General features: G+C 42.7%; 1 protein-coding gene across 1 annotated transcript in view; it reads left to right on the forward strand.

The window, feature by feature from the left end:
- Colec12 (collectin subfamily member 12) overlaps nucleotides 1-9,065 on the forward strand; it is a 175,237-nt gene extending 166,172 nt beyond the window's left edge. Inside the window, exons 9-10 of the mRNA XM_042675288.1 lie at nucleotides 7,031-7,176; nucleotides 8,460-9,065. Coding sequence (XP_042531222.1) covers nucleotides 7,031-7,176; nucleotides 8,460-8,479 — 166 coding nt within the window. The 3' untranslated portion in view covers nucleotides 8,480-9,065. The remainder of the gene's footprint in view (nucleotides 1-7,030; nucleotides 7,177-8,459) is intronic.
- The last annotated feature ends 17,080 nt before the right edge of the window (nucleotides 9,066-26,145 follow it).

A 26,145-nucleotide genomic window follows, 5' to 3' on the forward strand; every position in this document is an offset into this window, starting at 1 on the left:
TGTGGTTACTGTTAAGGAAGAAATATACAAAGGATAACAGGCCTTCCACTGCATTTTTCTTTTCTTTTCGTAGGTCCTATGGCTTAAACTCAAAGCCTGGGCACTGTCCATGAGCTTTTACTCTCAAGGCTAGCACTCTACCACTAGAGGCCCCGTTCTACTTCTGGTATTTTGGTAGTAAATTGAAAGTGAATCTCACAGGCTTTCCTGCCTGATCTGGCTTTGAACCATGATCCTCAGATCTCAGTTATCTGAGTAGCTAGGATTCTAGACTTGAGCCACCAGCACCCAGCTTCTTCTGTTATTTCTGACTTGGTTCAGAAAGGCAGGGGTGGAATAAACCAGACAAAAAGGAACATGACAGGGAATAGGTGCCAAAAGCATAGAGCACATACAGACTTGAAGCTAGGTTTATTTCCCCTGAACTCCTCAACTGACTCACTGAGCCTTGTGCTATTGCTAGGCTAGGGCAAGGCAGGACCAGCTGGAGAAAAGGAACTGCATGAGAAGAACTCTGCAATAGTCTGGGACAGCACCCAGGCCAAGTTCTCACATACTGTAGGTCTGCATTGCTCATGTAACTGTAACCCCTCTGTACAGTATTTTTACAATAAAAAACATACAAAAAAAAAACAAGTAAAATGGCCAGCCACCTGTGGCTCACCTGGATACTCAGTGGTAAGCCGGGATACTCTTGAGGATTCAAAGCTAGCATGGGCAGAATAATATGAGTTACCTACAGTTAACCACCAAAAAGCCAGAAGTAGAGGTTTGACTCAAGTAGCAGAGCATCAGCCTTGAATGAAAAAGCCACGCAAAGACCAGGAGGCTCTGAGTCGAAACCCCAGTATGGGCACCAAATACATACAGCTGCCCATCTGGCAATCCCTGGAGAAGGAGGGTGCTGTCCTTATTTTTCCATTTCACCATAGACATATGGCAATTTCATTTCTGGCTGACAGTCTCTAGTCTAGAGAGTGAGATTGAGACCATTCACCATCATCTAATGTTCACTGAATTATCCTGCACTATTCCCCATAAGCCAGCTAATGGATTTTTTTCCCCTGGAATATGGGAATCCCTGTACTCACATTAAAAAGGTCCATTTGTACCCCAGTTGTGAAATGGTAACCTCTTTGTTGTAACACCTTAATATTAACAATAAAATTACATATTTTTGTGGCCCATTTCTGAGGCCATGTCACAAAGACAACATTTTAATCCTAAATATGATCTCAAAAAAGAGCAGGACTTCAAAGATTTACTGTTAGAACATGTAGGCAGAAAAATCAATAAGGATAATTGGCTAACTTAGCTGAATTGACAGTTGTGAAATATTTCTCCCAACAACTGTAAAAAATGCTTTCTTTTCATGCTTATAGGACATTCACCAACATAGACCACATGCTCTTGACTATAAAACAAGTCTTAATAAATTTAAGACTACTTTTGGGGCTGGGAAGGTGGCTCAGTGGCAGAGTGCTTGCCTTGCATGCCTGAGGCCCTGGGTTCGATTCCTCAGCACCACATAAACAAAAAGAAAAAAGCCAGAAGTGGTGCTGTGGCTCAAGTGGTAGAGTGCTAGCCTTGAGCTGAAGAGCTGAGGGACAGCGCCCAAGCCCAGAGTTCAGGCCCCACAACCAGACCCCCCCCCAAAAAAAAAGACTACTTTTATAGCGTATGTTCCCTGCTTCCAAACAATTAAATTAGAAACTGATTGAAAAATATCTGTAAGATTCTCAAATATTTGGGAAATTATATGACACTTCTGAATAAACCATAGATCAAAAAATAATCACAAAATTCTGGAAAATGTTTCACAAAGCAATACAAGATATCAAAAATTGTAAGATGTAAGCCAGGCACCGGTGGCTCATGCTTATAATCCTAGCTGCTCAGGAGTCTGAGATCTGAGGATCATGGTTCAAAGCCAGCCTGGGCAGGAAAATCCGTGAGACTCTTATCTCTAATTAACTACCAGAAAACCAGAAGTGGCACTGAGGCTCAAGTGGTAGAGCGCTAACCTTGAGCTAAAGAGCTCAGGTACAGCACCCAGGCCCAGAGTTCAAGCCCCACGACCCACAAAAAATAAAATTATAAGATGCATATGAAACAGTGCATGCTTAGTAGTAGTACATTGTTAGCCTTACATTACATACATTAAAACATGTTCTTAAAAGTTGAAAATCAGCTTCAACTTTATAAGGGTAGAAAAAGAACAAATTTAAGTAGAAAGAACTTAGGTGCTCCTGGTTCTGTCCTCAGAAACACACACAGACACTTAATTGTGCACACACACAGTTAAGTATAAGGAAACACACAGGAAAGAGCAAAAAGCAATGAAATAGAAAGAAGATAAACAGAAAGGATTGGTGAAACCAGGGGCATATCAAAGCCAATCTTTTTACTCTTGATAGGATGTGTCATTTGGCCGACTGTCCCTGTTAAGAGTTTACTTGGGCCAAAGTAGCAAGGTAGAGGATGTAGGCTGTGCCCACACGCTCCGAGCAGCAGGCTTCCTCACCCTCTACTAAACCACCAGAGTTGTGAGTCTTCCCCCAGCATCCCCAACCCCCTTGCATCTGCTCTTCCCTTTCTCCTGTGTGGATGTCATTTGGCGGAATACCTGTCACATGTTTATATCATGTTTATATCACAAAGGTTAAACAACAGCTCTCTGTCCTTATAGATGGCCCCACATCATATTTGTGTTTTTACAATATAAATTTATAGGATAGTAGGGACCAGAAAAGACTCTTCCGCTTCCTCTAATTTAACAGTCATTTATACTGGTATATGTTCACTTTTTTTGGGGGGGCAGTCAGTTGTGGGGCCTGAACTCTGGGCCTGGGTGCTGTCCCTCAGCATTTCAGCTCAAGGCTAGTGCCCTACCACTTGAGCCACAGAGCCACTTGCAGCTTTTGCTGTTTATATGGTGCTGAGGAATCGAGCCCAGGGCCTCATGCACATAAGGCAAGCACTTTCACTGAGCCAACTTCCCAGCCCCCTTTAAAAAAAAAAAAACAGAGTAGCACTAGCCCAGGTCATACAAAAGGACTTTTCTACAACTACAGCCCTCATCATGGGATAACATTCTACTGTGAAAAAACATTTCTCACCACTAATATCTTCCTGTTTTGAGGCCAAGCCTTTCCCAGCAGAAGTTTGCTGGCCTTGTAGCTTTAATCTCGTGGTTGACAAGAAAGTACTAAGTTGTGAGGTTGGAAGGAACTATTCCCCAGACCGGGAACATATGTTCTGTCTCCATTAGGATGACCCCAAAAACCTGGAGGTGTTCCACACCCACCAGCTGATTTGCTTGTGTGTGTTTCCAGCTCACTGGAGCCATCCGTCTAAGTGTTTCCAAGGTTCTTGGTGTACTTACTTTTTGGGTTGCTGTGACATGTGGATTATAATATGAGAGCTGGGGATTTGCAGGCCAAAGTTCAACCATTCCTTCTAGAGGCAATATTTAAACTGACATTCTTCTCCAAAACACATACCTTGTGTTTATCTGACATGTGCTGTTCCACTGTAAAGCACACACACAAGATGTTCCCACAAGTCACTTCATGGAATTGTTGCTTTTCCAGAAAAAGGCATGGAGACTGTGCACATTGCTGCTGCAGCTGGCTTTAGGCTACCTCCTTCCTCCATGCTACTCTACCTCAGCACCTCCCCTTACCCCTGCAAAAATGAATGCTCATTTTCCCTTCTTAAGGGAAAATCTTGATTATTGTATCTGAATTCCTGTGACCCAGAAAAGCCAGTGGAGGAAGATAATAGAGATTACCTCCTTTCTTATCTCTTAATTATCTTTATCTTTATCCTTTTCTTTAACCTATCTAGCTTTAAATGGTTTAAAAGAAAAATGTGAGGATAATATTAAGTAGGCTTTCTTATTGCAAAGGAGCCAGATCTATACAGTTTACCAGTAAACTGAGAAATCATTATCAAGTAGCCTGTCATTTTTTTTGTTTTGTTTTTTGTTGGTCATGGGACTTGAACTCTGGGCCTGGGCACTGTCTCTCAGCTCTTCAGCTCAAGGTGAGCACTCTACCACTTGAGCTACAGCGCCACTTCCGGTTTTCTGGTGGTTTATTGGAGATAGGAGTCTCACGGTCTCTCCTGCCCGGGCTGGCTTTGAACCGCGATCCTCAGATCTCAGCCTCCTGAGTAGCTAGGATTACAGGCGTGAGCCACCAGCGCCCAGCTAAGTAGCCTGTCATTATAAAATGAAGCATCAGGGGCTGGGAAGGTGGCTCAGTGGTAGTGTTTGCCTTGCATGTCTGATGCCCTGGGTTCGATTCCTCAGCACCACATAAGCAAAAAAAGGAAAAAAGCCAGAAGTGGCACTGTGGCTCAAGTGGTAGAGTGCTAGCCTTGAGCTGAAGAGTTGAGGGACAGTGCCCAGGTCCAGAGTTCAGGCCCCATGACCGGACCCATAAATAAATAAATAAATAGAAGCATCAGAGCTCAAATTCTGTAATCAAAATTAGGATCCATCCCTCTCACCATACTGGCAGAAATGAATAAAATGTACATTAATGAGATCAAACTCTTTGGGCATTGTTGACATTTCCAGAGTTGGCTTGCAAGTTGGACAGAAATATGTAAAAAAAAAAAAAAATGTCCAAGGAAGTTAACCAAGTTTTGTTGTTGGCATTGTTTGTGGTACTAGGGACTGAACTCAAGGCCTCATGTTTGCTAAACCGGGGCTCTACCACTTGAGCCACACTTCCAGCCTCAAAGTTTTTTCTTTCCAATTTTATTTTTATCTGTAATCACTAGGAGGTTTTTTGCTTTGTTTTGTTTTTAAGGAAGTGCTGCAGTTTCAACTCAGGGCTTCACATTCTCCCACTCTGAAACATTCTGCCTGCCCTTTCTTGCATTATTTTCAAATAGGGTCTCAATTTAGGCTGCTCTGATCTGCAATCCTACTTGTACTTTCCATTGTCAGTAAGATGGCTGGTGTGCACCACCATGTCCACGTGTTGGGTAAGATGGAATCTCACAAACTTTTATGCCTGGACTGGTCTCAAACCACAATCCATGGGTCTCTCTACTTCTCAAGTAGCTAGGACTGCAACCTTGAGCACTCGTGCCTGGCTTTGTCTGAGCTTCTTGTTTTAATCCATCTTACTTGTTCTGTAAGTTCCATGAGAGCTGGGACTTGTATCTGCACTGTTGTGCAGCCATCATCTGGATTATGCCTGGCACATAGCAGGTGCTTTATGAATATCTGTTAAGTAGTAAATGACAATATTCTAAATTTTCCTCTTAGTTTTATCCCATGTTTACTATCACAGTTGATAGTTTCCTTTAAGTTATCCTTTTTTTCATTAACTGAAGTTAACTGAAGTGATCATTTAAAATCCCCAAACATACCCTTTGTTTGGAGGTATATGTTCTACAATTCTGCTTCATTGTTTATATGCTTCACCTGCCTTTTCACACTACCATCTATGAAGTCATCAGGCTGGTCTTAGTGTCAACAGATAGAGGGCTCTGTGAGCTCTCTTCTCAGGTGACTTGACAGCACCCGTCTGCTGATGGGTGTGAGTCACAATTGGTGGGAAGCATCTCCTGCTGCAGATGTTCTTCCAGACCCTCCCCAGAGGCTAGTGTGTTCTTGCAAGCAGCAACCCTGAGCTCCTGTTCATGAAATTGCATCTTAAAGAAGCGCGCTCAAGAATGGAGTCTCAAGCTGGGCACTGGTGGCTCACACCCATAATCCTAGCTATTCAGGAGGCTGAGATCTGAGGATCACAGTTCCAAGCCAGCCTGGACAAGAAAGTACATGAGATTCTTATCTCTAATTAACCACCAAAAAGCTGGAAGTAGAGGTGTGGCCCCAGTGGTAGAATACCAGCCTTGAGCAAAAATGCTAAATGAAGGACAGTGCCCAGGCCCTGAGTTCAAGACCCAGCACTAGCACATATACACCCCCCCACACAAAGAAAAATGGAGTCTGTAAGTACATCTAATTTATTGTATAGAAACAGAATCAAGAACTGTGAACTTGGCCAGATGCCAATGGCTCATACATGTAATCCTAGCTACTCAGGAGGCTAAGATTCAAAGCCAATCTTGAAAAGGAAAGTCCATAAGACTCATCTCCAATTTACCACCAAAAAAAAAACCCCCAAAAAACAGAAGTGGAGCTGTGGCTCAAAATGGTAGAGTGCTAGCCTTGACCAAAAAGAACACAAGGACAGTACCTAGGCCCTGAGTTCAAGCCCTACAACAGACCAAAAAAGAAAGAGAAAAAGAAAAACTGTGAACTCTGGCAAAGTGCTGTTCCAAACAAGAGTATCCAAGCTGTTAAGCCCCAAAAGAGCTCATCCTAAAGGAAATTTGTTTTTAAGAACCATTCTCCCCAAAAAGCTAGTGAAATATAGGAGTAATTTCCAGTAAAAATTAATTACCATTTCTTTCTAAAGCAAGCAACTACCCTCAACTTAACCAATGAAACCTAAGTTCATATAAACACATATGAAGGGTCTCTCATTTTCTGTTCCTGAGGCTTTTACTTGTTAGAGACAAGACAGTGAAATGTACAAGGATCCTTGTGAGTAAAACACAGAAAAAGAGGGGAGGAGAAGGAAAGGAGGGAGGATGGGAGGAAAAAAAGAGCAAAGAGTCCTCCTCCCACTCCCCCTACCCGCACTTTTAGTATATGTGTATTCATGCACATTATACTTACATGTCCAGAAGTCAGCATTCTGTAATACATTAGAAAGGCATTCATCTAACTATGTCAAAAAAGGATTCAATCCCTTGGCCTCACAATGATAAAGCTTAATGTGATTTCATTATGGCAAAAATGACAATGGGAGGTATTACACTGCACATTACTCTGCAAAACAGTTGCTCATCATTCTGAGCAAGTGCATGCACTGTTTTTTCTTTCCATCGTGCATTTTCATTCCGGGAACAATGCTTCAGTTTTGCTTCTTACATTCCTCTGAATAAAGAACACCTCTGCATTACCGTACAAATAACACTCAATTTCTCTTTTGTTACAAAGAAATTGGAAAGCTGGACAACCAGATAACTGGGGACATGGCCACGGGCCAGGAGAAGACTGTGCTGGTTTGATTTATGCCGGGCAGTGGAACGATTTCCAGTGTGAAGACATTAATAACTTCATTTGTGAAAAAAACAGGGAGACAGGTAAGTTATGTCATGGCTGGAATGTGAGGGAGAGGTGGTGAGAAAGGCTTTGAGTGCAGGTTCTGTTTCTGTGATTTACTAGCAGAGTAGGTTATTAACCTCTGTGGAATAATAATACTTTCTCCATGAGATGGTTGTGAAGACCCAGACAAGTGGATAACTGTGTTGAGTATTTAGGAAGTACTCAATAAATGTTAGACTTAGGGGTCTAGGTCAATAACTTACCATCTAACTGTTCTTTAAAATATGGTCTGCGTAGACCAATATCCATACCTGGCCAAGCAATACTTCTGTGCATATTTACTGAACATTTCCTGCGGGCCAGAGATTGTCCTAGGTAATGGATAGATACAAGACAGAGGCCTTTCAGAAGATACCTAAAGTTTTGTTTAATATATATCCCCCTTGCATAACATAGCACCTTAGTTTTCATCAGAACTGGTGGGGAGGGGGAAGTAGGGAAGGAATGCTAATGAGAATGAGGTTTCTTCTGAAGATGATGAAAAATCTATCAAAGACTCATAGTACAGCTTTGTGAATATACTAAAACAAACACTGAATTCAGCACTTGAAATGGGTCACTTGAATGCTTGATGAATTACATTTTAATAAAGCTGGCTTTTTTTAAGCCATTAGTAAACAAAACCTTTTAGACATTATTTTTTCAAATTATTTTTGGAAGTAATTGGGGCACCAATTATATATCTGCCCATTCAACAGATAATTGCTTCTGGTCTACTGAGTATTGGGACCCCAAAGCACATAAGGAAGCCACAGCCTGATTAGTTGAGGGACATGGATATCTAGGCACTAGATTATAATCAGTGGTGACAACTAAACCAAATTAATCATTTTTGCCTTAGACATTTGGGAGTTGTTGAGAAGGGACTATTTTTCCCCAAAATAGGTTCCTCCTAGAAGGAATTTAGCTTAGTATGAATAAGTACTTCTACACACTTATTTGAAAAGGCAAATAATGTTAGGGTGATGTATGGTGGCATATACCTGTAATCCCACACATACCCAGGAGGCAGAGGTAGAAGTGACTGAGGTCTGAGGCCAGTTTAAGGAAAAAAATGTGAATCTCTATCTGTAAAACAAACTAAAGCAAAAAGGACTAGAGGAAATGCCTCAAATAGAACACTTCCTATCAAATGAGAGGTCCTGTGTTCCAGGCCCAGTACTGTCACTCATCAAAGGGAAAAAAATAAACGTTATTAAATAATAGATAATAGAATTGTTCCTAAAGATGCCTCTAACTCCATCCTATTTCTCTCTTCTAGACCTATCATCTGCATTATAACAGATGCTGATGTAATAACCTGAGCAAACCTTCAGGGGGCTCTCCAAGGCGAAGGATACTCTGGATTTCATTACCTTCTCTCCATGTTGGAGGAGGGAGAAGCACTGAAAACCAATACTAAAAATTGACAGCTAGCATTTGCCATTATTCCAAGGACTTGGAAACTGAAATGTCCCCCAGAGCGATACCGATTCTCAGTGTGCAGATGGACTGACTCACATAGAGATTTTTCTCAGCCAATAATCACACAATTATGCAAATTAAATCACTCAAAGTATGGAATACTCCAACTAAAAAGACTGTCATCGGTTGTTGCGCTACACAAAGAACTTACACACTGTGTAAACAGTACCTTACATTTCTAAAATCCCAGATGTAGGAAAACTATGCAGACATATATAGATATATAGGCCAATTCTTAGTAATATGAAATATACTTAAAGAGCTTTTAAAACCTGGTATTTTTGTACAAAATATTTTCCTTTTACAATTATTTTCCCTCTTTTAGTCATTTTATGAATATAATACATGAAGCCAAAGAAAACAACAGTGGTACTAATAAAATCTCAGAGGGTTTCTTGTCAGATTTAATTCTACCCAAAAAAAAAAGAATTCAGTTGTGGTCTTAAAAATAAAATGTGTGTATATGTATTTTAATGTATCATTTCCTCAGAGGAGTGAATCATTTGAGGTGTCCTGATTAGTCTTGCACTTTTTGCTGATGAAGATTAAGCCTGAGCATTTACATGGTTCATGCAATTGGGCTCATGCCTTGAGCCTGTCAGCAGCCTCACTCCTATGGTGTGTCTGATAAAGTGTGAATTCAGAATGTAAATCTAATTAATTTGGTAGAGCAGGGCTGGTAAAAAGGCATCTGTTGTGAAAGGCAGAACACACAAACTTGGCTGTTTAGGAGGCCCTGGTTGCTAGGCCCCAGTGGCTCATTCCTATAATACTAGCCAGCAAGAAAGAGACTTAGATCTAAGGACTACAATTTGAAGTGAGTCTGGGCAGGAAAGTGCCTGAGACTTAGCATCAATTAATCACCAAAAACCTGGAAGTGGAGCTAGGACTCAAGTGGTAGAGCACTAGCTTTGAGCAAAAAATCTAAGTGACAGTGCCCAGGCCCTGAGTTCAAACCCCAGAACTGGCACCAAAAAAAAAAAAAAAAAAAAAAGCCCTGGTTTATAAAGCTGACATGTGAATAGATTTTCTGTCAAACCTACACCAGAGCCAATGCTTGGGAGTATGGTGTCACATCCACCAAAGGTACCGATGCAGGAAAAATGCAAACCAGCTAGAAGCTCCCTGAAAAGTTGATCTTTATATCAATTTCCAAAACTGAACTCCAAGGCACATGCCAGATGAAATGCAAAAGTAAACTCTAGCCACGCTGATGAATTTTGAGCCTGTCATCCATCTACTCTTCATTCTTGAAGAGTCTGATATGCACCAGGCTGAAATGAGGCACAAGTGTAACTGATGCTCAGAGCTAAGATACCATCCAGCTCCTCACAAGGGTCCTCCAAGGCAGAATTTGCTGCTACCAAATCCAAATAAAAAGGTAGAGTAATAAAGCCAGTGATCACCTCTGTGGCCATGTGAACTATCTTGTTTGCCTGTGATCACCACTCATGACAATTTTGTAGGCCAAGAGTAGTCATGTCCTCGATATCTTTCTGCCCTACTGTTCCACCCATGAAAAAGATCAGACTGACCATACCCACTGTCACCTGGGCTTGAATTGATGAAGTCTGTAACATGAGATGGGCACTGTACTTAAAGACCTCTTCAGGCTCAAGAACCTTGATAGACTAAAACTCACTTCTCTTTCCTTTCATGTGCTTACATTAGCTGGTGGCTTACAACTGTAAGGAGACTAAGACTGCAGTTCAAAGCAGCATGGACAGAAAAGTTTCTAAGACTCCTTCTCCTTTTATGTGTGCCATTACTGGTACTTGAACTCAGGGCCTGGGTGCTATGCCTGAACTTTTGTCCTCAAGGCTAGCACTCTACCAACCACTTGAGCCACAGTTCTACTTCTGGCTTTTGGTGGTTAACTGGAGATGAGAGTCCCATGGAAATTCCTACCAAGGCTGACTTTGAACTGTGATCCTCAGATCTCAGCCTCCTGAGTAGCTAGGATTATAGACATAAGCTATTATTACCCAGCTACAAGACCCCTTCTGAACAGCTAGAAGCTCCCTGAAAAGTTGATCTTTATATCAATTTCCAAAACTGAACTCCAAGGCACATGCCAGATGAAATGCAAAAGTAAACTCTAGCCACGCTGATGAATTTTGAGCCTGTCATCCATCTACTCTTCATTCTTGAAGAGTCTGACATGCACCAGGCTGAAATGAGGCACAAGTGTAACTTGTGGTTACATATCTATGCAATGGGGGAGTCTGAAATCAGAAGGATCATTAGACTAGCCTGGATAAACAAGGAGGTGAGACTCCACCTCAACAGAAAAATAATGGGTATGGTTTTACTTATTTGTCACCTCAGGAAAGAAAGTTTAAAGTCAGCAGATATCATAGTCCATATGGTATCTTGATAGGATTTAAGACCCTACTTCAAAAACAATCAGTGCAAATTTAAAAACAAAAAAAAAGGAGCTAGAGCTGGGCTCTGATGTCTCATGCCTGTAATGCTAGCTACTCAGGAGACTGAGATCTGAGGATTGTGGTTCAGTCAACACGGGTAGGGAGGGCCATGAGACTGTTTATCTACAAATGAGCACCTCAAAACCTTAAGTGGAGCTGTGGCTCAAAGTAGTAGAGGGCTAGCCTTGAGCAAAATGCTCAGGAACAGTGCCTAGGCTCTGAGTTCAATCCCATGACCCTCAAAAAAATTCTAGAGGTGTGGCTCACTGGTAGAGTGCCTTCCTAGCAATTATAAGGTTCTGAATTCAAATCACAAAAAATTGTCTACAGAAGAAACTTGGAATTAACTATCTGATATCATCATGTATATTAGCAAGTGCTAATTTCCACAACTGAAGGCCCTTTCCCAGCTCACTGATAACCTGCCCAGTGTTTCTATCAAACTGTCTCACCTAGTCCTCCCAGTAGTGCTAAGGTAAACCTAGCACATTCCCCATCTTACAAGAACTTAGGCTCAGAGAGGTGAACTGATTTCTGAGTCATACCAGCACTGAGTGGTAAAGACAGGATTCAGACCCACGCTTTAAAAATAGGAACCGAAGACCTTTATAACACGGATGAATAAAATGAATCAAATCAGATGAGTATCACACATTGTGAGATGCCTTATGTCCTCCTGGTTTCTAGTCATTTTATGATAACAATGCTTTCTTGGACAGGAGAGTGTTAGTGAAATATTGTGAGGTCTTTAGGCACCAGACTTGCTATATACTATGAGAAGATAGAAAATATGTTTCTCCTGAAAGAAAGCAAGACAAAGCAAAAACAAAGCATTTTCTTTTCCTCTGCTGATCAATATTCATCAGCTTTCTTCCCACCCTCTCCCTCCAATTTGTAGCAGTTACTGTTCAAGCTACAGCAGACAACAGATGGTAATAGCTATTTCTATAAAAACTAACAGCAGATGCATCAAGAAATGGACAGCTTCCATAACAATACCACATGGATATTGAGAACGGAAGTGTAACACATTTGTGACTCTCAGTCATGTATCCATAGCACATCAATAATACACTAGGCTTCTCTAATCTTTATGCAAACCTAGAGTGCCAGCTTTGGGACTAAGGAACCTGGGGCTCAGCTTGTTATATATGTCTATTGTCCACATTTCTATCAGGGTTTCTCCTAAAAAAAAAAAGCATAGTCCATCCTACCTGTGGTCTCCCAGGATGTCAGTTGAGGGCAGGGTACACAGGCAGCCATAGTAAGGCCCATAGGCCTGGTTTCCATTTCCATCTGCAGCCCACACTCCCCCACAATGTACTGAACAGCCAAATCATGCTGCCTGTGCCTTCCACTATGCTATCTGACCTCCTTGCTCTACCTGCATCCTGCTTCCTTCTTAATCTGAAAAGTGCTTCCTTCAAGCATCACCTGAAGGTAGAACTGATTCTCCTATATGCTAGAAGTTTGCACCATGTGCTCTGGGTAAAACAGAAGGTACTCTCACTAGGTTAAAAGGCCTACAGATCAGCTGTAAAGTTTAAAAGTTCTAGGAATGGAAAGAGGTGAACCTTCAGAGAACTGGACTGTAGGAGAAGACAACCAAGATTAATGAGGGAAGTCATGTTATCAATGATTAGTTCTCTATATAGTCACCCCTCAGAATCCTAGGGCCATTGACCTCAGGATGCCCCTACCAGTGCCCGAACCTTTCATAAAATACTGTAAGACTTGCATAAAACCTACACACATCCTTTTGCATGCTTCAAATCATCTCTAGATCATACTATCCAACAAAAATGGTCTCTGAATCATTACACTTTACTGCACAGATTCTATGTATTTTTCTCAAATATTTTCGATTTGTAGTTGGTTGAATTCACAGCCAGGGAACATGAATTCAGAGAGTTATGTCAAAATGAAATGAAGGTTGTATGAAAAAGGATCAGATTCATTCTCTACCAAAATATGCCCCAGAGTCAGAGAAAAAGCTTCTAAAGGTCAGTGTGATAGGTTATCTCCTAACTGTCTAATAGCGTTAGAAGTACAGGCAAACTTTTCAGCTTTTCTAAGAACCTTGGATGTCATGACATTGATTTTCTAAATCAAAAAGCACGTGTGGGCAATACTTTGCTCCACTCATCTTTTTTCCACTCATTGTTTTTCCACTTCCCCTTACATAAAAAGTACACAGCTTGCCCAAGTCCATCAGTTGGGCAAAGAGCCAAAAACAAAGCAAAACAAAACCACTAGACTTATAGAAACCAACTTTAATACTTCCAGGTCTCTCCTGCACTTTGCATTTTTCTCTGGATAATGTATGAATGAATTCTCCTGGTCCAGCCGGGATTGCCATAGCCAGGATTATATACCAGGCTCTGGCCTCCTCCAAGGGCTTATTAGTCTTGAGTCTACAAAGTAGGGATCATTGCAACATGGAGAGAGTCAGGTGCCAGCCTGGGGCTTCTCCCCAACAATCCATCATTGTTGGGAGAATGGGTCATTAAATAAGCTTACCCAAAAGGTCTTCATTTAGTCCCCTGAGCCAGATATAGAGATTTGTCCTTTGGCCAATCTTCCAATTGCTGCCAGAGATTTTGGCATTATTTAATAATCATTTACAGTGCCCCATTTAATCACTGATGGAAGCTATAGGGAGTTAAAATATTTTTACTTATTTTTTTTGTCACTTGTGGGGCTTGAACTCTGGACCTGGGGGCTGTCCCTGAGCTCTTCAGCTCAAGGTCAGCACTGTACCACTTGAGCCACAGTGCCACTTCCAGTTATTGTTGTTTCCTGGTGGTTAACTAGAGATAAGAATCTCACAGACTTTCCTGCCCAGGCTGGCTTTGAACTGCAATCCTCAAATCTTAGCCTCCTGAGTAGCTAGGATTACAGGTGTGAGCCACCAGCACCTGGCAAATGATTCTTAAACATTCATTTCTTGGCCATGAACAAGGGACAGAGCCAGGCACAACATAAACAAGTACAGTCTGCTGTCTCTGCAGTGACTATAACAGCCCCCACTATGGCTTAGGAACTTGACATAGAGTATCTCCAACTCCTACTCCCGGTAAGGGACGATCAGATGGGTTAAACAGTCCAAGAACTGGGACTTGAATCCATAACCACCTCACTTCTATCTTGCTATGCTGTCTTCTTACTAGCAGTCTGGGATTTTTGCATTTTTTGTATTCTTTTTTTAATTATCTTTAAGTAGTTGTACAAAGGGCTTAAAATTCAACAAATTAATTTAGAAGTACAATGGGTCTTGATCAGAGTGACCCTTGTATTTTGTTCCTCTTGGTCACTGGGTATTAGCAGCGGAGTGGGGTTGGGAGAAATAGAAGAGTATGATGGAAGGGGCGGCAATAGCAAAAACCACTATTAAAAACCACTACAGTGACAAAACAACTACTTAAAGGTAATTTTTAATTTCTTTACGTGTCTAATAGAATTAGGCAGACAATGGAGCAAAGAGGCAAGTGTTGCTTTTGGCTCCTGCTGCCACAGCTGTCCGGAGAGGTTTGGTTTGGAGAAACCATGCTACCTTCTCAAGCAGTTGTGCCTTTCAGAGTCCTCGGATCTAATTAGGGTGAAGGAATGGAGCAAAAGCATTGGAGCTCAACCGGCCCAGGTCTGAATCCTGCTCTTCTTCTCATGTGAGCCATATCTAGAGAAGCAGAAAATCGCTGTCTCCTTTTCCCCAGAGACTCCCACCTACCTAAACAAGCCCTGGCCTGCTTTGAAAATGTCTCACTGAAAATGCTTTTTCAACTGAAGAAGGGAGACATGGGGGATGAGGGGAGGTGGGAAACTAAACCTTTTGGTTGTCCTCTGGTATCACTGTTCCCTTTGACCAGTAAATTCTGGGGAAGAAAAAAGTAGGTTGTGTCCCTTTGTGTTATACCCTTCTTAAGGATCAGAGCAGACATTCCCATTATTTGTATTCCCAAAATTTGTATTGGTCAGATTTGGCTGCTGACATGAAGACCCTAAATCACAAATCAGGCAGACTATAAGTGCTGGAGGCTTCCTTCCCTTGTATCTAACTCTAAATACACTGTCACCCCCGGGCATGGAGGTCCATTAAAACTGTGCACCACAGCCACACACAGCAGGTTCAAAGAGATTTGGAAAATAAAATTTCTCACTTCCAGGGCAAAAAAAATTATAATTTCCACTCAAATATCTTTAGCCAAGACCTAGTCAATTTACCTTTCCTAACTGCAAGAAAGGCTGGGATATATGGTCTTTAGCTGAAAATTTGGTCATAGGCCAAAGCTCCAAACTATTACTGTGAAGGGGAGGAAGAATGAATATTGGATAGGAGGGTAAAGAGTAATTTCACCATCCATAGCAGCCACTCAAGTCCCTTCCTATATGTTGCATTCTTACCTCAGCCGCCTACAAAGCTTTGATGGGTTGCACTACTGAAAACTACTACAAGCTCCCATTCTTTATCTCTCTCTGTTCACCCTCTTTGCTGTACAACCCAGCAGTAGCTCCATCTGTGTGGGACAAGCTGTAGATACAGCCATCCAACCTGCTTTGGGCAATATTGGTGGATGCAATATAACCAAAGCCTTGACATGTGCTAGGGTTGAGATTGCTCTCTTGCATGCCTGCCTTCACCCAGAGAAGAGCTTCTCTTGGGAGCTATGGCCCCTGTGAACTGGGTTCTAAAATGAACACACAGAGCCAAGCTACCCAGCCAACAGATCAGCAGCAAGAAGCAGAGCTAGCCCCAGCTTCAAAGGAGCCCCATAAGGCCCAATGAAGATCAGCTACCACCCTAAAAACCTAGAAAAGAAATGCTTAACCTTATGCATACATTCCATTGGGATGTGGGGTTGCTCATTACCCAGCATTAGTAGCCCAACAGCTAACTATAAGCTTATTTTCTATTCTTTTTTTTTTGGTTACTCCAGCTCCTTCAACATGTTTAGGTTTTGGTTTATTTGGTTCCATTGGTGTCTGGCTTCCAGAACAATGACAAGCACTGGCAAGAGTGTGTGAAGGTGGATTATTAATTCCCCCCAGCCCACCATACACACATGGGTAGCCACTTCCACAGCTCCAGGGCCTTTGCTCATCTTATTGCTGGCCTCCATCCTCTTCTTCATAGGACCAAACACAACTTCCCTTCTAAGGCACATCTCATGCCCCTCTCCTCTAAGACTCTCTAAAGTTTCTAATCCTAAGGGGAGCATTCCAAAGGTCCTTCATCCATACCACCTAATCAAGGCTTTGTTTCAGACTATCTGGAGGCATGGCTCAAGTGGCAGAGCATCTGCCTAGCTCTGAGTTCAAACCCAGTACTGGTGGGATGGGAGAGTTCTGTTTCACACCAAAGCCCAGCAGTCTGAAAACTGCTCTGGGACCCACAACAGTAGTTGGGAAGAGAATATTTGCAATCAGATGGAATTCTCTCTAGAATGACTACATGCTCATCTCTGTGGTTTGTTTTGTTTTGTTGTCAACCATGGGGCTTGAACTCTGGGCTTGGGCACTATCCCTCAAGCTCTTCAGCTCAAGGCAAGTGCTCTACCACTTGAGCCACAGTGCCACTTCTGGTTTTCCAGTGGTTTATTGGAGATAAGATTTTCATGGACTTTCCTGCCCGGGCTGGCTTTGAACCATGATCCTCAGATATCAGCCTCTTGAGTAGCTAGGATTACAGGCGTGAGCCACCAGCGCGCCCAGCCATCTCTGTGTTTTTAACAAGTTTGAATTTTTTGGTGCGGAATACTAATCCCTACTGAAAAATCAATAAGATGAATTTAAATATATTCCAAATCAATGAATTTATGTTCTTGTGTTTTGGTATATAACAGGGACAGATGAATGATGGACAGATGTATGAATGATAGATGATGAATAAATGATTGATGAATGGTGGATAGATGATGGATAAATGGATGAGTAACAGATGGGTGGGCACATTCTGGTTCTTATCAAACAGTTCTTCACGGGTCCTATCCTCTTCTCATGGTCTTCAGAAACACATCTACTTGATTCTACAAAAAATCTGCTAGAGGCCAGGTATCCAGGGCTCACACCTGTAATCTTAAGCTATTCAGAAGGCTGAGATCTGAGGATCTTGATTTGAAACCAGCCCTGGCAAGAAAGTCCATGAGACTCTTTTTTTTTTTTTTTTTTTTTTTTGGGTCTGGTCGTGGGGCCTGAACTCTGGGCCTGGGCGCTGTCCCTCAGCTCTTCAGCTCAAGGCTAGCACTCTACCACTTGAGCCACAGCGCCACTTCTGGCTTTTTTCTTTTTGCTTATGTGGTGCTGAGGAATAGAACCCAGGGCCTCATGCATGCAAGGCAAGCACTCTACCACTGAGCCACCTTCCCAGCCCCTCCATGAGACTCTTATCTCCAATCAACTACCAAAAAGCTGGAAGTGGCGCTGTGGCTCAAGTGGTAGAGGGCTAGTCCTGAGTAAAACTGCTCAGGGACAGAATCTAGGTCCAGACTTCAATTCCATGACTGGCACGCATATAAGCGTGCGCGTGTGCGCGCACGCACACACACACACACACACACACACATAAATTCTGCTGGAAGCACCTCTCCTAGCATGTCAACCAAACTCCAAAAGGTCAACAAGCTGGATTATGATAGTGACAACAGTTTTTTAAACTACTGAGTCTCCATTTAGACAGTATCATATAAAAAGACTGGGCTTTTCCCCAAAATGTATAGTTCGGGGTCCATTTTAATAGTCTGGATTCTAGGCCCTATGTCACTTAACTGAAGCTCCGCAAAGAGATAACCATTTTGTGCCACAGTTCACCTATTCAACCTTGTACCTACAACTTCACTGAGGGAAGAGCACTGAGGTAATGGCCAGCACCTTCGTATAGACCCTGGTGGTTCTTTATAAAATGAAAAAAAGAAAAAGGGTGGATGGATGAATAGATGAGTAGGTGGATAGAATGGAAAACAGTCATGAAAACACACACACACACACACACACACACACACACACACACACACACAAAACAGCTGTTACTTTTTCATGACTGAGTGAAAGGAGTCTTTCTTTCAGTGGGAAAACTAAAAACACCCTCCTCCACCTCCACTCAAGCTCCACACTTCCACTCCAGGCCTGCGGTGTGGATCATTGAGTGCCAACTAAACCATACACATTCTGTATTGAGTGTGAAAAACAATTCCTGCTTCGAGTCATGTGTGCTTACTTTGCAACTCTGTAGCTATGTTTGGACATTATAGAGCCCTCAGAAATACTTTGTCTTGTTTTTAGTTTCTGTCACAGGCCTCAAAAAATCCCATGTATTGCTGTTTCCAGGGTCTGTAGTAAGCACTGGCACCTTGGCCAGCTGGCCTGGCATTTGGGATTGCTGCTGAACAAGCTGGTGGACATAGAACATACTAGGACTCTGACTTGCAGCTGGATTGGGGTTTTTATACTCCTTTCCTCTTTGGTCTTGAAGCTAAAAATTCGGGAGCCCAGTATCAAGCTTCTAGATTAGTTGTTTATCTTACATGTGTATTAATCACCACCTGGTATTTAAGAGGATACAAAATTCAAATGCTGATCCCCTAACCCTATAAGATGGGACTTGGGTCAAGAGAAAGAGCCCTCAGGAGATCAGAGCAGAGCTCTTCCATGAGGAGACATAGAGAGATCACAAGCTTGCTCCCTTTCCCTCTCTCTGTCTATCCCTTTCTGTTTGCCAGGAAAGGATACAGCAGAAAGGTGTCTACCAGTCAAGAAATGGCATTTACCAGATACTGTGGCTTCTGGTATCTGGATTATGGACTTCTCTGCTTCCAGAATTATGAGCAGGTATTATGAAAACCACCCAGTCTTTGGCATTTTTGTCCTAGCAGCCAAGCTGAATAAGACTATCACCCAAGTAACATTGATCAAGGTTGATTGTACACAAACATGGGCATGTTTCATGGAAACTCCTTTGAGCAACTATTTAAAGATAGTAGTAAAAAAGAGAGAAAAAGAAATAAAAGGAGAAAAAGAAAGCTCTCCATTTGCTTTTTAGCTCAGGGTTGGTACTCTACCACTCCACTTCTACATTTTAACTGGTTAATTGGAGATGAGTCTCACAGACTTTGTTGCCAGGGCTGGCTTCAAACTGTGATCCTCAGATCTCAGCCTCCTGAGTAGCTAGGGGGTTATAGGCATAAAACACTTACGTCTGGCATGTGCCAAGTTCTTAAATCAGGCATCCCATGCCTCATCTCTCCAAATGGAAGATGAATAGAGCCTTTCTAAATGTATGCTAAGGGTCTACAGTTACATGCATGCACACACATTGACTTATGCACAAACCACATTGAGCAGATCCTGGGCACATTTATAACATTTGAGCTCCAAGTCACCCTTCAGCCATCACCTCTATGCCAGCCCTAATATCAGCTGTTGGAAATTTCTCCGAAACATCTAAAACCTTGATTCTTCTCTGTATTAACTGTCTAGGCTCTGTATTAACTTTCTAGTGGCTTAAACAAAAAAAAAAATTGTTGGAGATTGGAAGTCTAAGATCTAGGTGTTGGCAGAGGTGGTTCCTTCCAAAGCTTCCAAAAATAGCCATCTTCTATGTCCTCACATGGACTTTTACCTGTGTGTCCGTGTCCCAATCTTCCCTTCTTGCAAAAGCATCAGTCATATCGGTTAGAGTTCATCTATGTGACTTCATTGTAGTTAATTACCTTTCTAAAGGCCCCATCTCCAAATATAGTCACACTCTGAGGTGCTGGGAGTGAAGACTTCAATATATGAATGTGGACATGATTCAGCTCACAACATTCTCCATGTCTTCTTTACTCTTAGTCAAAAAGTGAGTCTCCTATTTTTAAAAAAATGTTAAAGCTGGTTGCTATTAGCTTACACCTATAATCCTAGCTACTCAGGAGGCCAAGATCTGAGGATCTCAGTTTAAAGTCAACCCAGGCAGTAAAGTCTATGAGACTTTTATATCCAATTAACCACCAAAAAAGAAAGAAAGAGAAAAAGAGAAGGAGAGAAGAGAGGAGAGAGGAGAAAGGAGAGGAGAGAGGAGAGAGAAGAGAGAAGAGAGAAGAGAAAGGGGGAAGGGGAAGAGGAGAGGACGGGAGTGGAGGGAAAAAAGGCTCAAGTGTTAGAGCAATAGTCTTGAGCAAAAAAGCTCAGCGACAGCACCCAGGTCCTGAATTCAAGCCTCAGGACTGGCACTCGCGCACGCGCACACAAAAGTACTCATCAGACTCTCACTTTAATATCTTCCTGTGCTTTCACTTGCCCATTCTTTCTTTGTCAAGGGAGAAACTCCTCTTGCCTGGTAGTAGTACCCACTTCCCCTGTGCCCCAGTTTGCACCTACACCTGCCCCCTGAATCCATTCACTGACCTACTGCCAGACTCCACCACTCTGCCTCCTCAAACATGCTGCTTCAAGCTCTTCTTTTGCAGCTTCAGTCTTTTCTCTACTGCATGTTCCCCTTACCTCAGTTTACTTCATTGCAAAAATAAAGAAAAAGAAAAATGATTTTTTTAAAGATTTCTCTCCTTCCTCCATGAACTGCCACCTTTTCTCCCCAGGTCCTGTCAATAGCATATTTCTTGAAAGAATGACTGAGACCTGCAGCCACCAACACCCCTCTACCTTCTCATTCCTTTACCTTTTACAGATCTGGCTTCTGCTTTCCCCTTGAAACAATGTTCTCTATGGTCACCAGTGATGGCCTGAGTCACTGATGAAATTGGTAAAACGTTAAGAGCCCAGCTCTCAATGTGTTGCTACCACACTGCACACCTGTTCTCCTTACCCTGCTGACTATAACCCATGGCAATGCTCCCAGGATAGGGCAACCCATCCAGAAAAGACCAAATGTTCAGGAATGACTTGTCAGAATTCAGAGTAGGTACCCAATATCCCTTTCCCTATGAATTCATCCATCAATTGGATGGGTACTGGCCCAAGGAACAGAAGCAAACAGCTGCAGACACTGCTCCGATTGGCTATCCTGAAGCTCCCGCTCCTGACATGTCCACAGCACACATTTCTCCTTTTTCTAACTCGAGTGTCCCTTATTTGTGGCATAGTGAAGCATTAAGAGGTCCTTCATCATTGACATGTTACTTTCCATGTGTCTTAGTCCACTTTCTGTTGCCATAATAGAACACCTGAGACTTGTGCTACAGCTCTAACCTGGAATGCCCCCCACTCCCATAAAGGTCTACATGTTAATTCTCTGTCTTTGGTTTGGCACTATCAGGAGGTGGTGGAACCCTTAAGGTACATGGCCTAGTGTATGTGGGAAGAGTGAAGAGTGTCTTCCAGTCTTTCAGCCATTGGAGGTGTGCCCTTGGTGGAACTGTGGAACCCCAGACTCCTCCTTACCCTCTCTTTCATTTCCTGGCCACCAAGAAAATAGTTTTATGTAAAATTGCCCTTCTGATGTAAATTCCATGATGCGCCACCCAAAAGCAAGGGTATGGGGGAAAACTGGTTCTGACTGAAACCTGCAAAAGTGTGAGCCCAAATCAAAGGTTTTTTTTTTTTTCCTTATAAGCTGCTTATCTCAGTATTAATTATTGTAACAGAAAGTAAACTAATTCACTGGTAAATTTATAGGAAGGAGGATTCTTTCAGTTCATGGTTATGGAGGCTAGGAAGTCTAAGATGATGGTATAGCCATTTGGTTTGGGCCTCATGCTACTTCAAAAGCTAGCCTAGGGCTGGGAAGGTGGCTCAGTGGTAGAGCGCTTGCCTTGCATGCCTGAGGCCCTGGGTTCGATTCCCCAGCATCACATAAGCAAAAAGAAAAAAAGCCGGAAGGAAGTGGCGCTGTGGCTCAAGTGGTAGAGTGCTAGCCTTGAGCTGAAGAGCTGAGGGACAGCGCCCAGGCCCAGAGTTCAGGCCCCACGACCGGACCCAAAAAAAAAAAAAAAAAAAAAAAAAACAAAACCAAAAGCTAGCCTAAAGGCAAAAGTGCAAACAGGTACATAAAGAAGAGGCAAAACACAGTGAGTAGTCTTGCTTTATAGCAACCTTCTCAAGAAGTAACTAGTCTAATCCCATGAGGGAGATATGACCTTCTCTTAATGAGTGATCACTTGACCAAGACTCCACCTCCCAGTATGATATTACCACAATGGTAATTAAATTTCAAGATGAGTTAATGAGGACAAATCATATTCAAACCAAGCAACATGCAAAGAGCTGTTCCTTCATTCTCTAGTTTCCTTTTTTTTTTTTTAAAGGTGGGGAAAAAGCTAGGATCTGCTATGGGGCTGGGAAGGTAGCTCAGTGGTAGAGCGCTTGCCTTGCATGCATGAGGCCATGGGTTCGATTCCCCAGCACCACATAAGCAAAAAGAAAAAAAGCCAGAAATGGTGCTGTGGCTCAAGTGGTAGAGCGCTAGCCTTGAGCTGAAGAGCTGAGGGACAGCGCCCAGGCCCAGAGTTCAGGTCCCACGACCGGACCCAAAAAAAAAAAAAAAAAAAAAGCTAGGATCTGCTTCCAATATAAAGTGGCCTGGGGTCTACAGAGGGGCAAAAAGTCCCTAATTTCTATTTGTTTGGCCATTTATCCAGGTGCAATACTCTCTAACCACATCTCTACTCAATGAAATCCAATCTTCTTCATAATTCTTTTTCAACTGCTTGATCTTCTGTGAAGACACTAATGAGATGGGAGAGTTACTTTTCTCATCATTGTATCGAAATATCTGACAGAAATTGAGAAGAAATATTTATTTTATCTCATGGTTTTAGAGTTTTCAGACCATAGCATAGCACAGTTGATTCTGGGACACCTTGCTGAGACTGAATACTGGGGTGGCAGGAGCATATGGCAAGACTATTCACCTCAGGGCTTACAGGAGACAAATAAAAAGAATGATAAACAAAGGGTTCTAGGCAACATTTACTCCCAAGGACTCTCCCTCAGGACCTACTTCCTCCAACAAGACCCGCTCTCCTATTTTTTAGCACTAATGCCCTCAAATTATGAATCCAGGGACTTACCTTTGGTTAGATCCTGAGAACCATCAGGATCCAACCATTTCCCAAAACCCATCAACTAGCAACTGTAGAGCATATGTCATATTCAAATCATCACACTAATCAATAACTTTATAAATCTCTCATGTCCAGAGAATGATGAAAGGGATGATATTGATCAAGATGCATTGTGCCCACAAACTGGTATGTTGAATTGAAAGCTCTTTGTACAACTACTTAAATAATTTTTCTAAATTCCCATGTTCCCTTTGTTCCACTATTAGGCCTTAATCTTCTACCAGCTAAGAGAGTTACCCAAATTTTTGTCTATTCTTCCCCTCTCCAGGCAATAGGCACCTTTAGAGGTATGAGCTAGAACTTCCCTATTTTATGCTTCTCTAGCTACCTGGCACAGCTCCTTGTTTGTAGGAGGTACTCAATTTCTTAAAAAGTTGAACAAACAAAATAGAATTCTAAGGCTGGGAAGGTGGCTCAGTGGTAGAGTGCTTGCCTTGCATACATGAGGCCCTGGGTTCGATTCCTCAGCACCACATAAGCAAAAAGAAAGAAGCCGGAAGTGGCGCTGTGGCTCAAGTGGTAGAGTGCTAGCCTTGAGCTGAAGAGCTGAGGGACAGCGCCCAGGCCCAGAGTTCAGGCCCTACGACTGGACCAAAAAAAACCAAAAACAAAACAAAACAACAACAACAACAAAAAAAAAACAGATTCTAAGCTGAGCCATACGCAATCTAGACTTAAGTTTTTCTTAATATTGTTTTTAGAAGAAAGGACCCAGTTGGCCAGTGGTTTAAACACAAGACAGTATAGCCTTTCTCCAAACTTTTTCCCTCCCAACGGGGCATGGGCCACTGCTGAGGAGTGCTCATGATAATGTCACCATTTGTGAGACAAATGAGTTCCAACTGCATGGTGAGGGTAGTCACTACCTTTCCCATATGGGATGAGAGAGCCAAGTGGTGTTCAGGTGAGCCCAGAGGTGGTAAGGCCCATCAGTGAGGCACTTCAGTGGAGAGAACTCTGCCTCTCATGGAACAGTTAAGAGGAGGTTTCAAAACAGCAAGGTTACCATTTGTCCTTCAAGACAAAAGCAGTGGCTAGCCCTCTCTGGGTAAGACAACCAAGACGGCATGCTTACATGGAGGGGATAACCATACCACTTACTTGGGTACATTTGCAAAAACTTATTTTAAAGAAGAAAACATCTGTGGCTCTCACTTGTAATCCTAGCTACTCAGGAAGCTGATCTGAGGATCCATGATTCAAAGCCAGCCTGGGAAAGGAAAGTCCATGAGACTGTTATTAATTAACCATCAGAAAGCCAGAAGTGGAGCTATGTGCTAGCCTTGATCACAAAAGCTCAGGGACAGCACCCTGAGTTTAAGCCTCAGGAATGGGGAAGAAGGAAGGAAGGAAGGAAGGAAGGAAGGAAGGAAGGAAGGAAGGAAGGAAGGAAGGAAGGAAGGAAGGAAGGAAGGAAGGAAGGAAGGAAGGAAGGAAGGAGAGAGAGAGAGAAAAAGACACAGAAAGACAGAAAGAGCAAGGGAGAAAGTGAAAGAGAGAAAGAGTAAGAGAGCAAGGAAGGCAGGAAGGGGAGTTGGGAGGGGGAGGAAAACACTAGTTCCTGGATGCCAACTATTAGCTTGTCTTCAGTCTTCTTTTGTGGGTGTTCAACATAGGAATTTTGGAGCACCCTCATAATGCTCTCATTCAAACCCTTTTTATCTGTCCAATAGCTTAAAAAAAAAATTCCTTCAAGTTGGCACCTTTCAGTACCCAAGGATCTCAAGTAAAGGTCAAGTACTGGATGTTCTTGTTGAGGTTCTCATCTTAGGAAGCTCCCACTCCTGTTCACCCAGAATAAATATGTGCATGACCACTTGTCTGGATAATTCACTATCAGTAATACCACAGAGCCGCACCAGTCCTTAGAAACACTACTCAGTCTGCACGCTTGGACGAGGGGACACACTGCAAACCACTGGAGCAAACCTTAGCCTGGTGGAGGGTACCAAGGACCCCTGAATAGAAAATCTCCCTTCATCCTTATATTTCTAGACCTCTCTGCTGCATTTAAAACTACTGAAACTGCTGGGCACCAGTGGTTCATACCTGTAATCTTTCCTGCTCAAGAGGCTAAAATCTGAGGATCACAGTTGGAAGCCAGCCCAGGTAGGGAAATGAGATTGTTATTCCAATTAATCACACACACACACACACACACACACACACACACACACACACACACACACACACACACACATAGGAAAATGAGATTGTTATTCCAATTAATCACACACACACACACACACACACACACACACACACACGCTGGAAGTGGGGCTCAAACAGTAGAGCACTTGAGCATAAAAGGTTAAGAGCAGTGCCCAGGCCCTCAGTTCAAAAACAAGAGAGGAGGGGAGGAGAAGGGGGAAGAAAGGGTGGCGGGGAGGGGAGGGGAGGAAGAAAGCGAGAAAAGAGAAAAAGAAATGAGAGAGAATGAAAGAGAGGGAGGAAGGGAGAGAAGGAGGGAGAGGAGGGAGAGAGGGAAAGGAGGGAGGGAGGGAGGGAGGAAGGAAGGAAGGAAGGAAAGAAGGAAGGAAGGAAAGAAGGAAGGAAGGAAGGAAGGAAGGAAGGAAGGAAGGAAGGAAGGAAGGAAGGAAGGAAGGAAGGAAGGAAGGAAGGAAGGAAGGAAATCAAAACTCCCCAAAGAAAGAAGAAAAACTATTGAAACTGAAGCTCCCCAAGCCAGCCCTTGGTATTTGTTTTGGAGTCAGGCACCCCTGGCTGGTGCTGAGTTCTCCACACTCCCTGCTGTGGTCTTGGACTGGCTTCTTGACCTCTGAGGCCTTGTTTCCTCATAGGTAAGGATCATGCATGATATTTTGAGATGTTCTCTCAGGTTTCTCCTGCTGTTTCCTTGTGCTGTTTCCTTCATCATTTAGCCAAGAAAAAGAAAGAGAATTCTAAACTCATCTGCATTGAATCTGATCTTAAAGCTTTTCATAATGTTAGTTTCTACATTAACACAAAGTCGTTCTCCACACATGCGGTTGTCAGGAGGAAG

Source organism: Dipodomys spectabilis, unplaced genomic scaffold, assembly GCF_019054845.1.
Source record: "Dipodomys spectabilis isolate Male_0828 unplaced genomic scaffold, ASM1905484v1 ptg000024l, whole genome shotgun sequence".
In the NCBI taxonomy this organism is placed as follows: Eukaryota; Metazoa; Chordata; class Mammalia; order Rodentia; family Heteromyidae; genus Dipodomys; species Dipodomys spectabilis.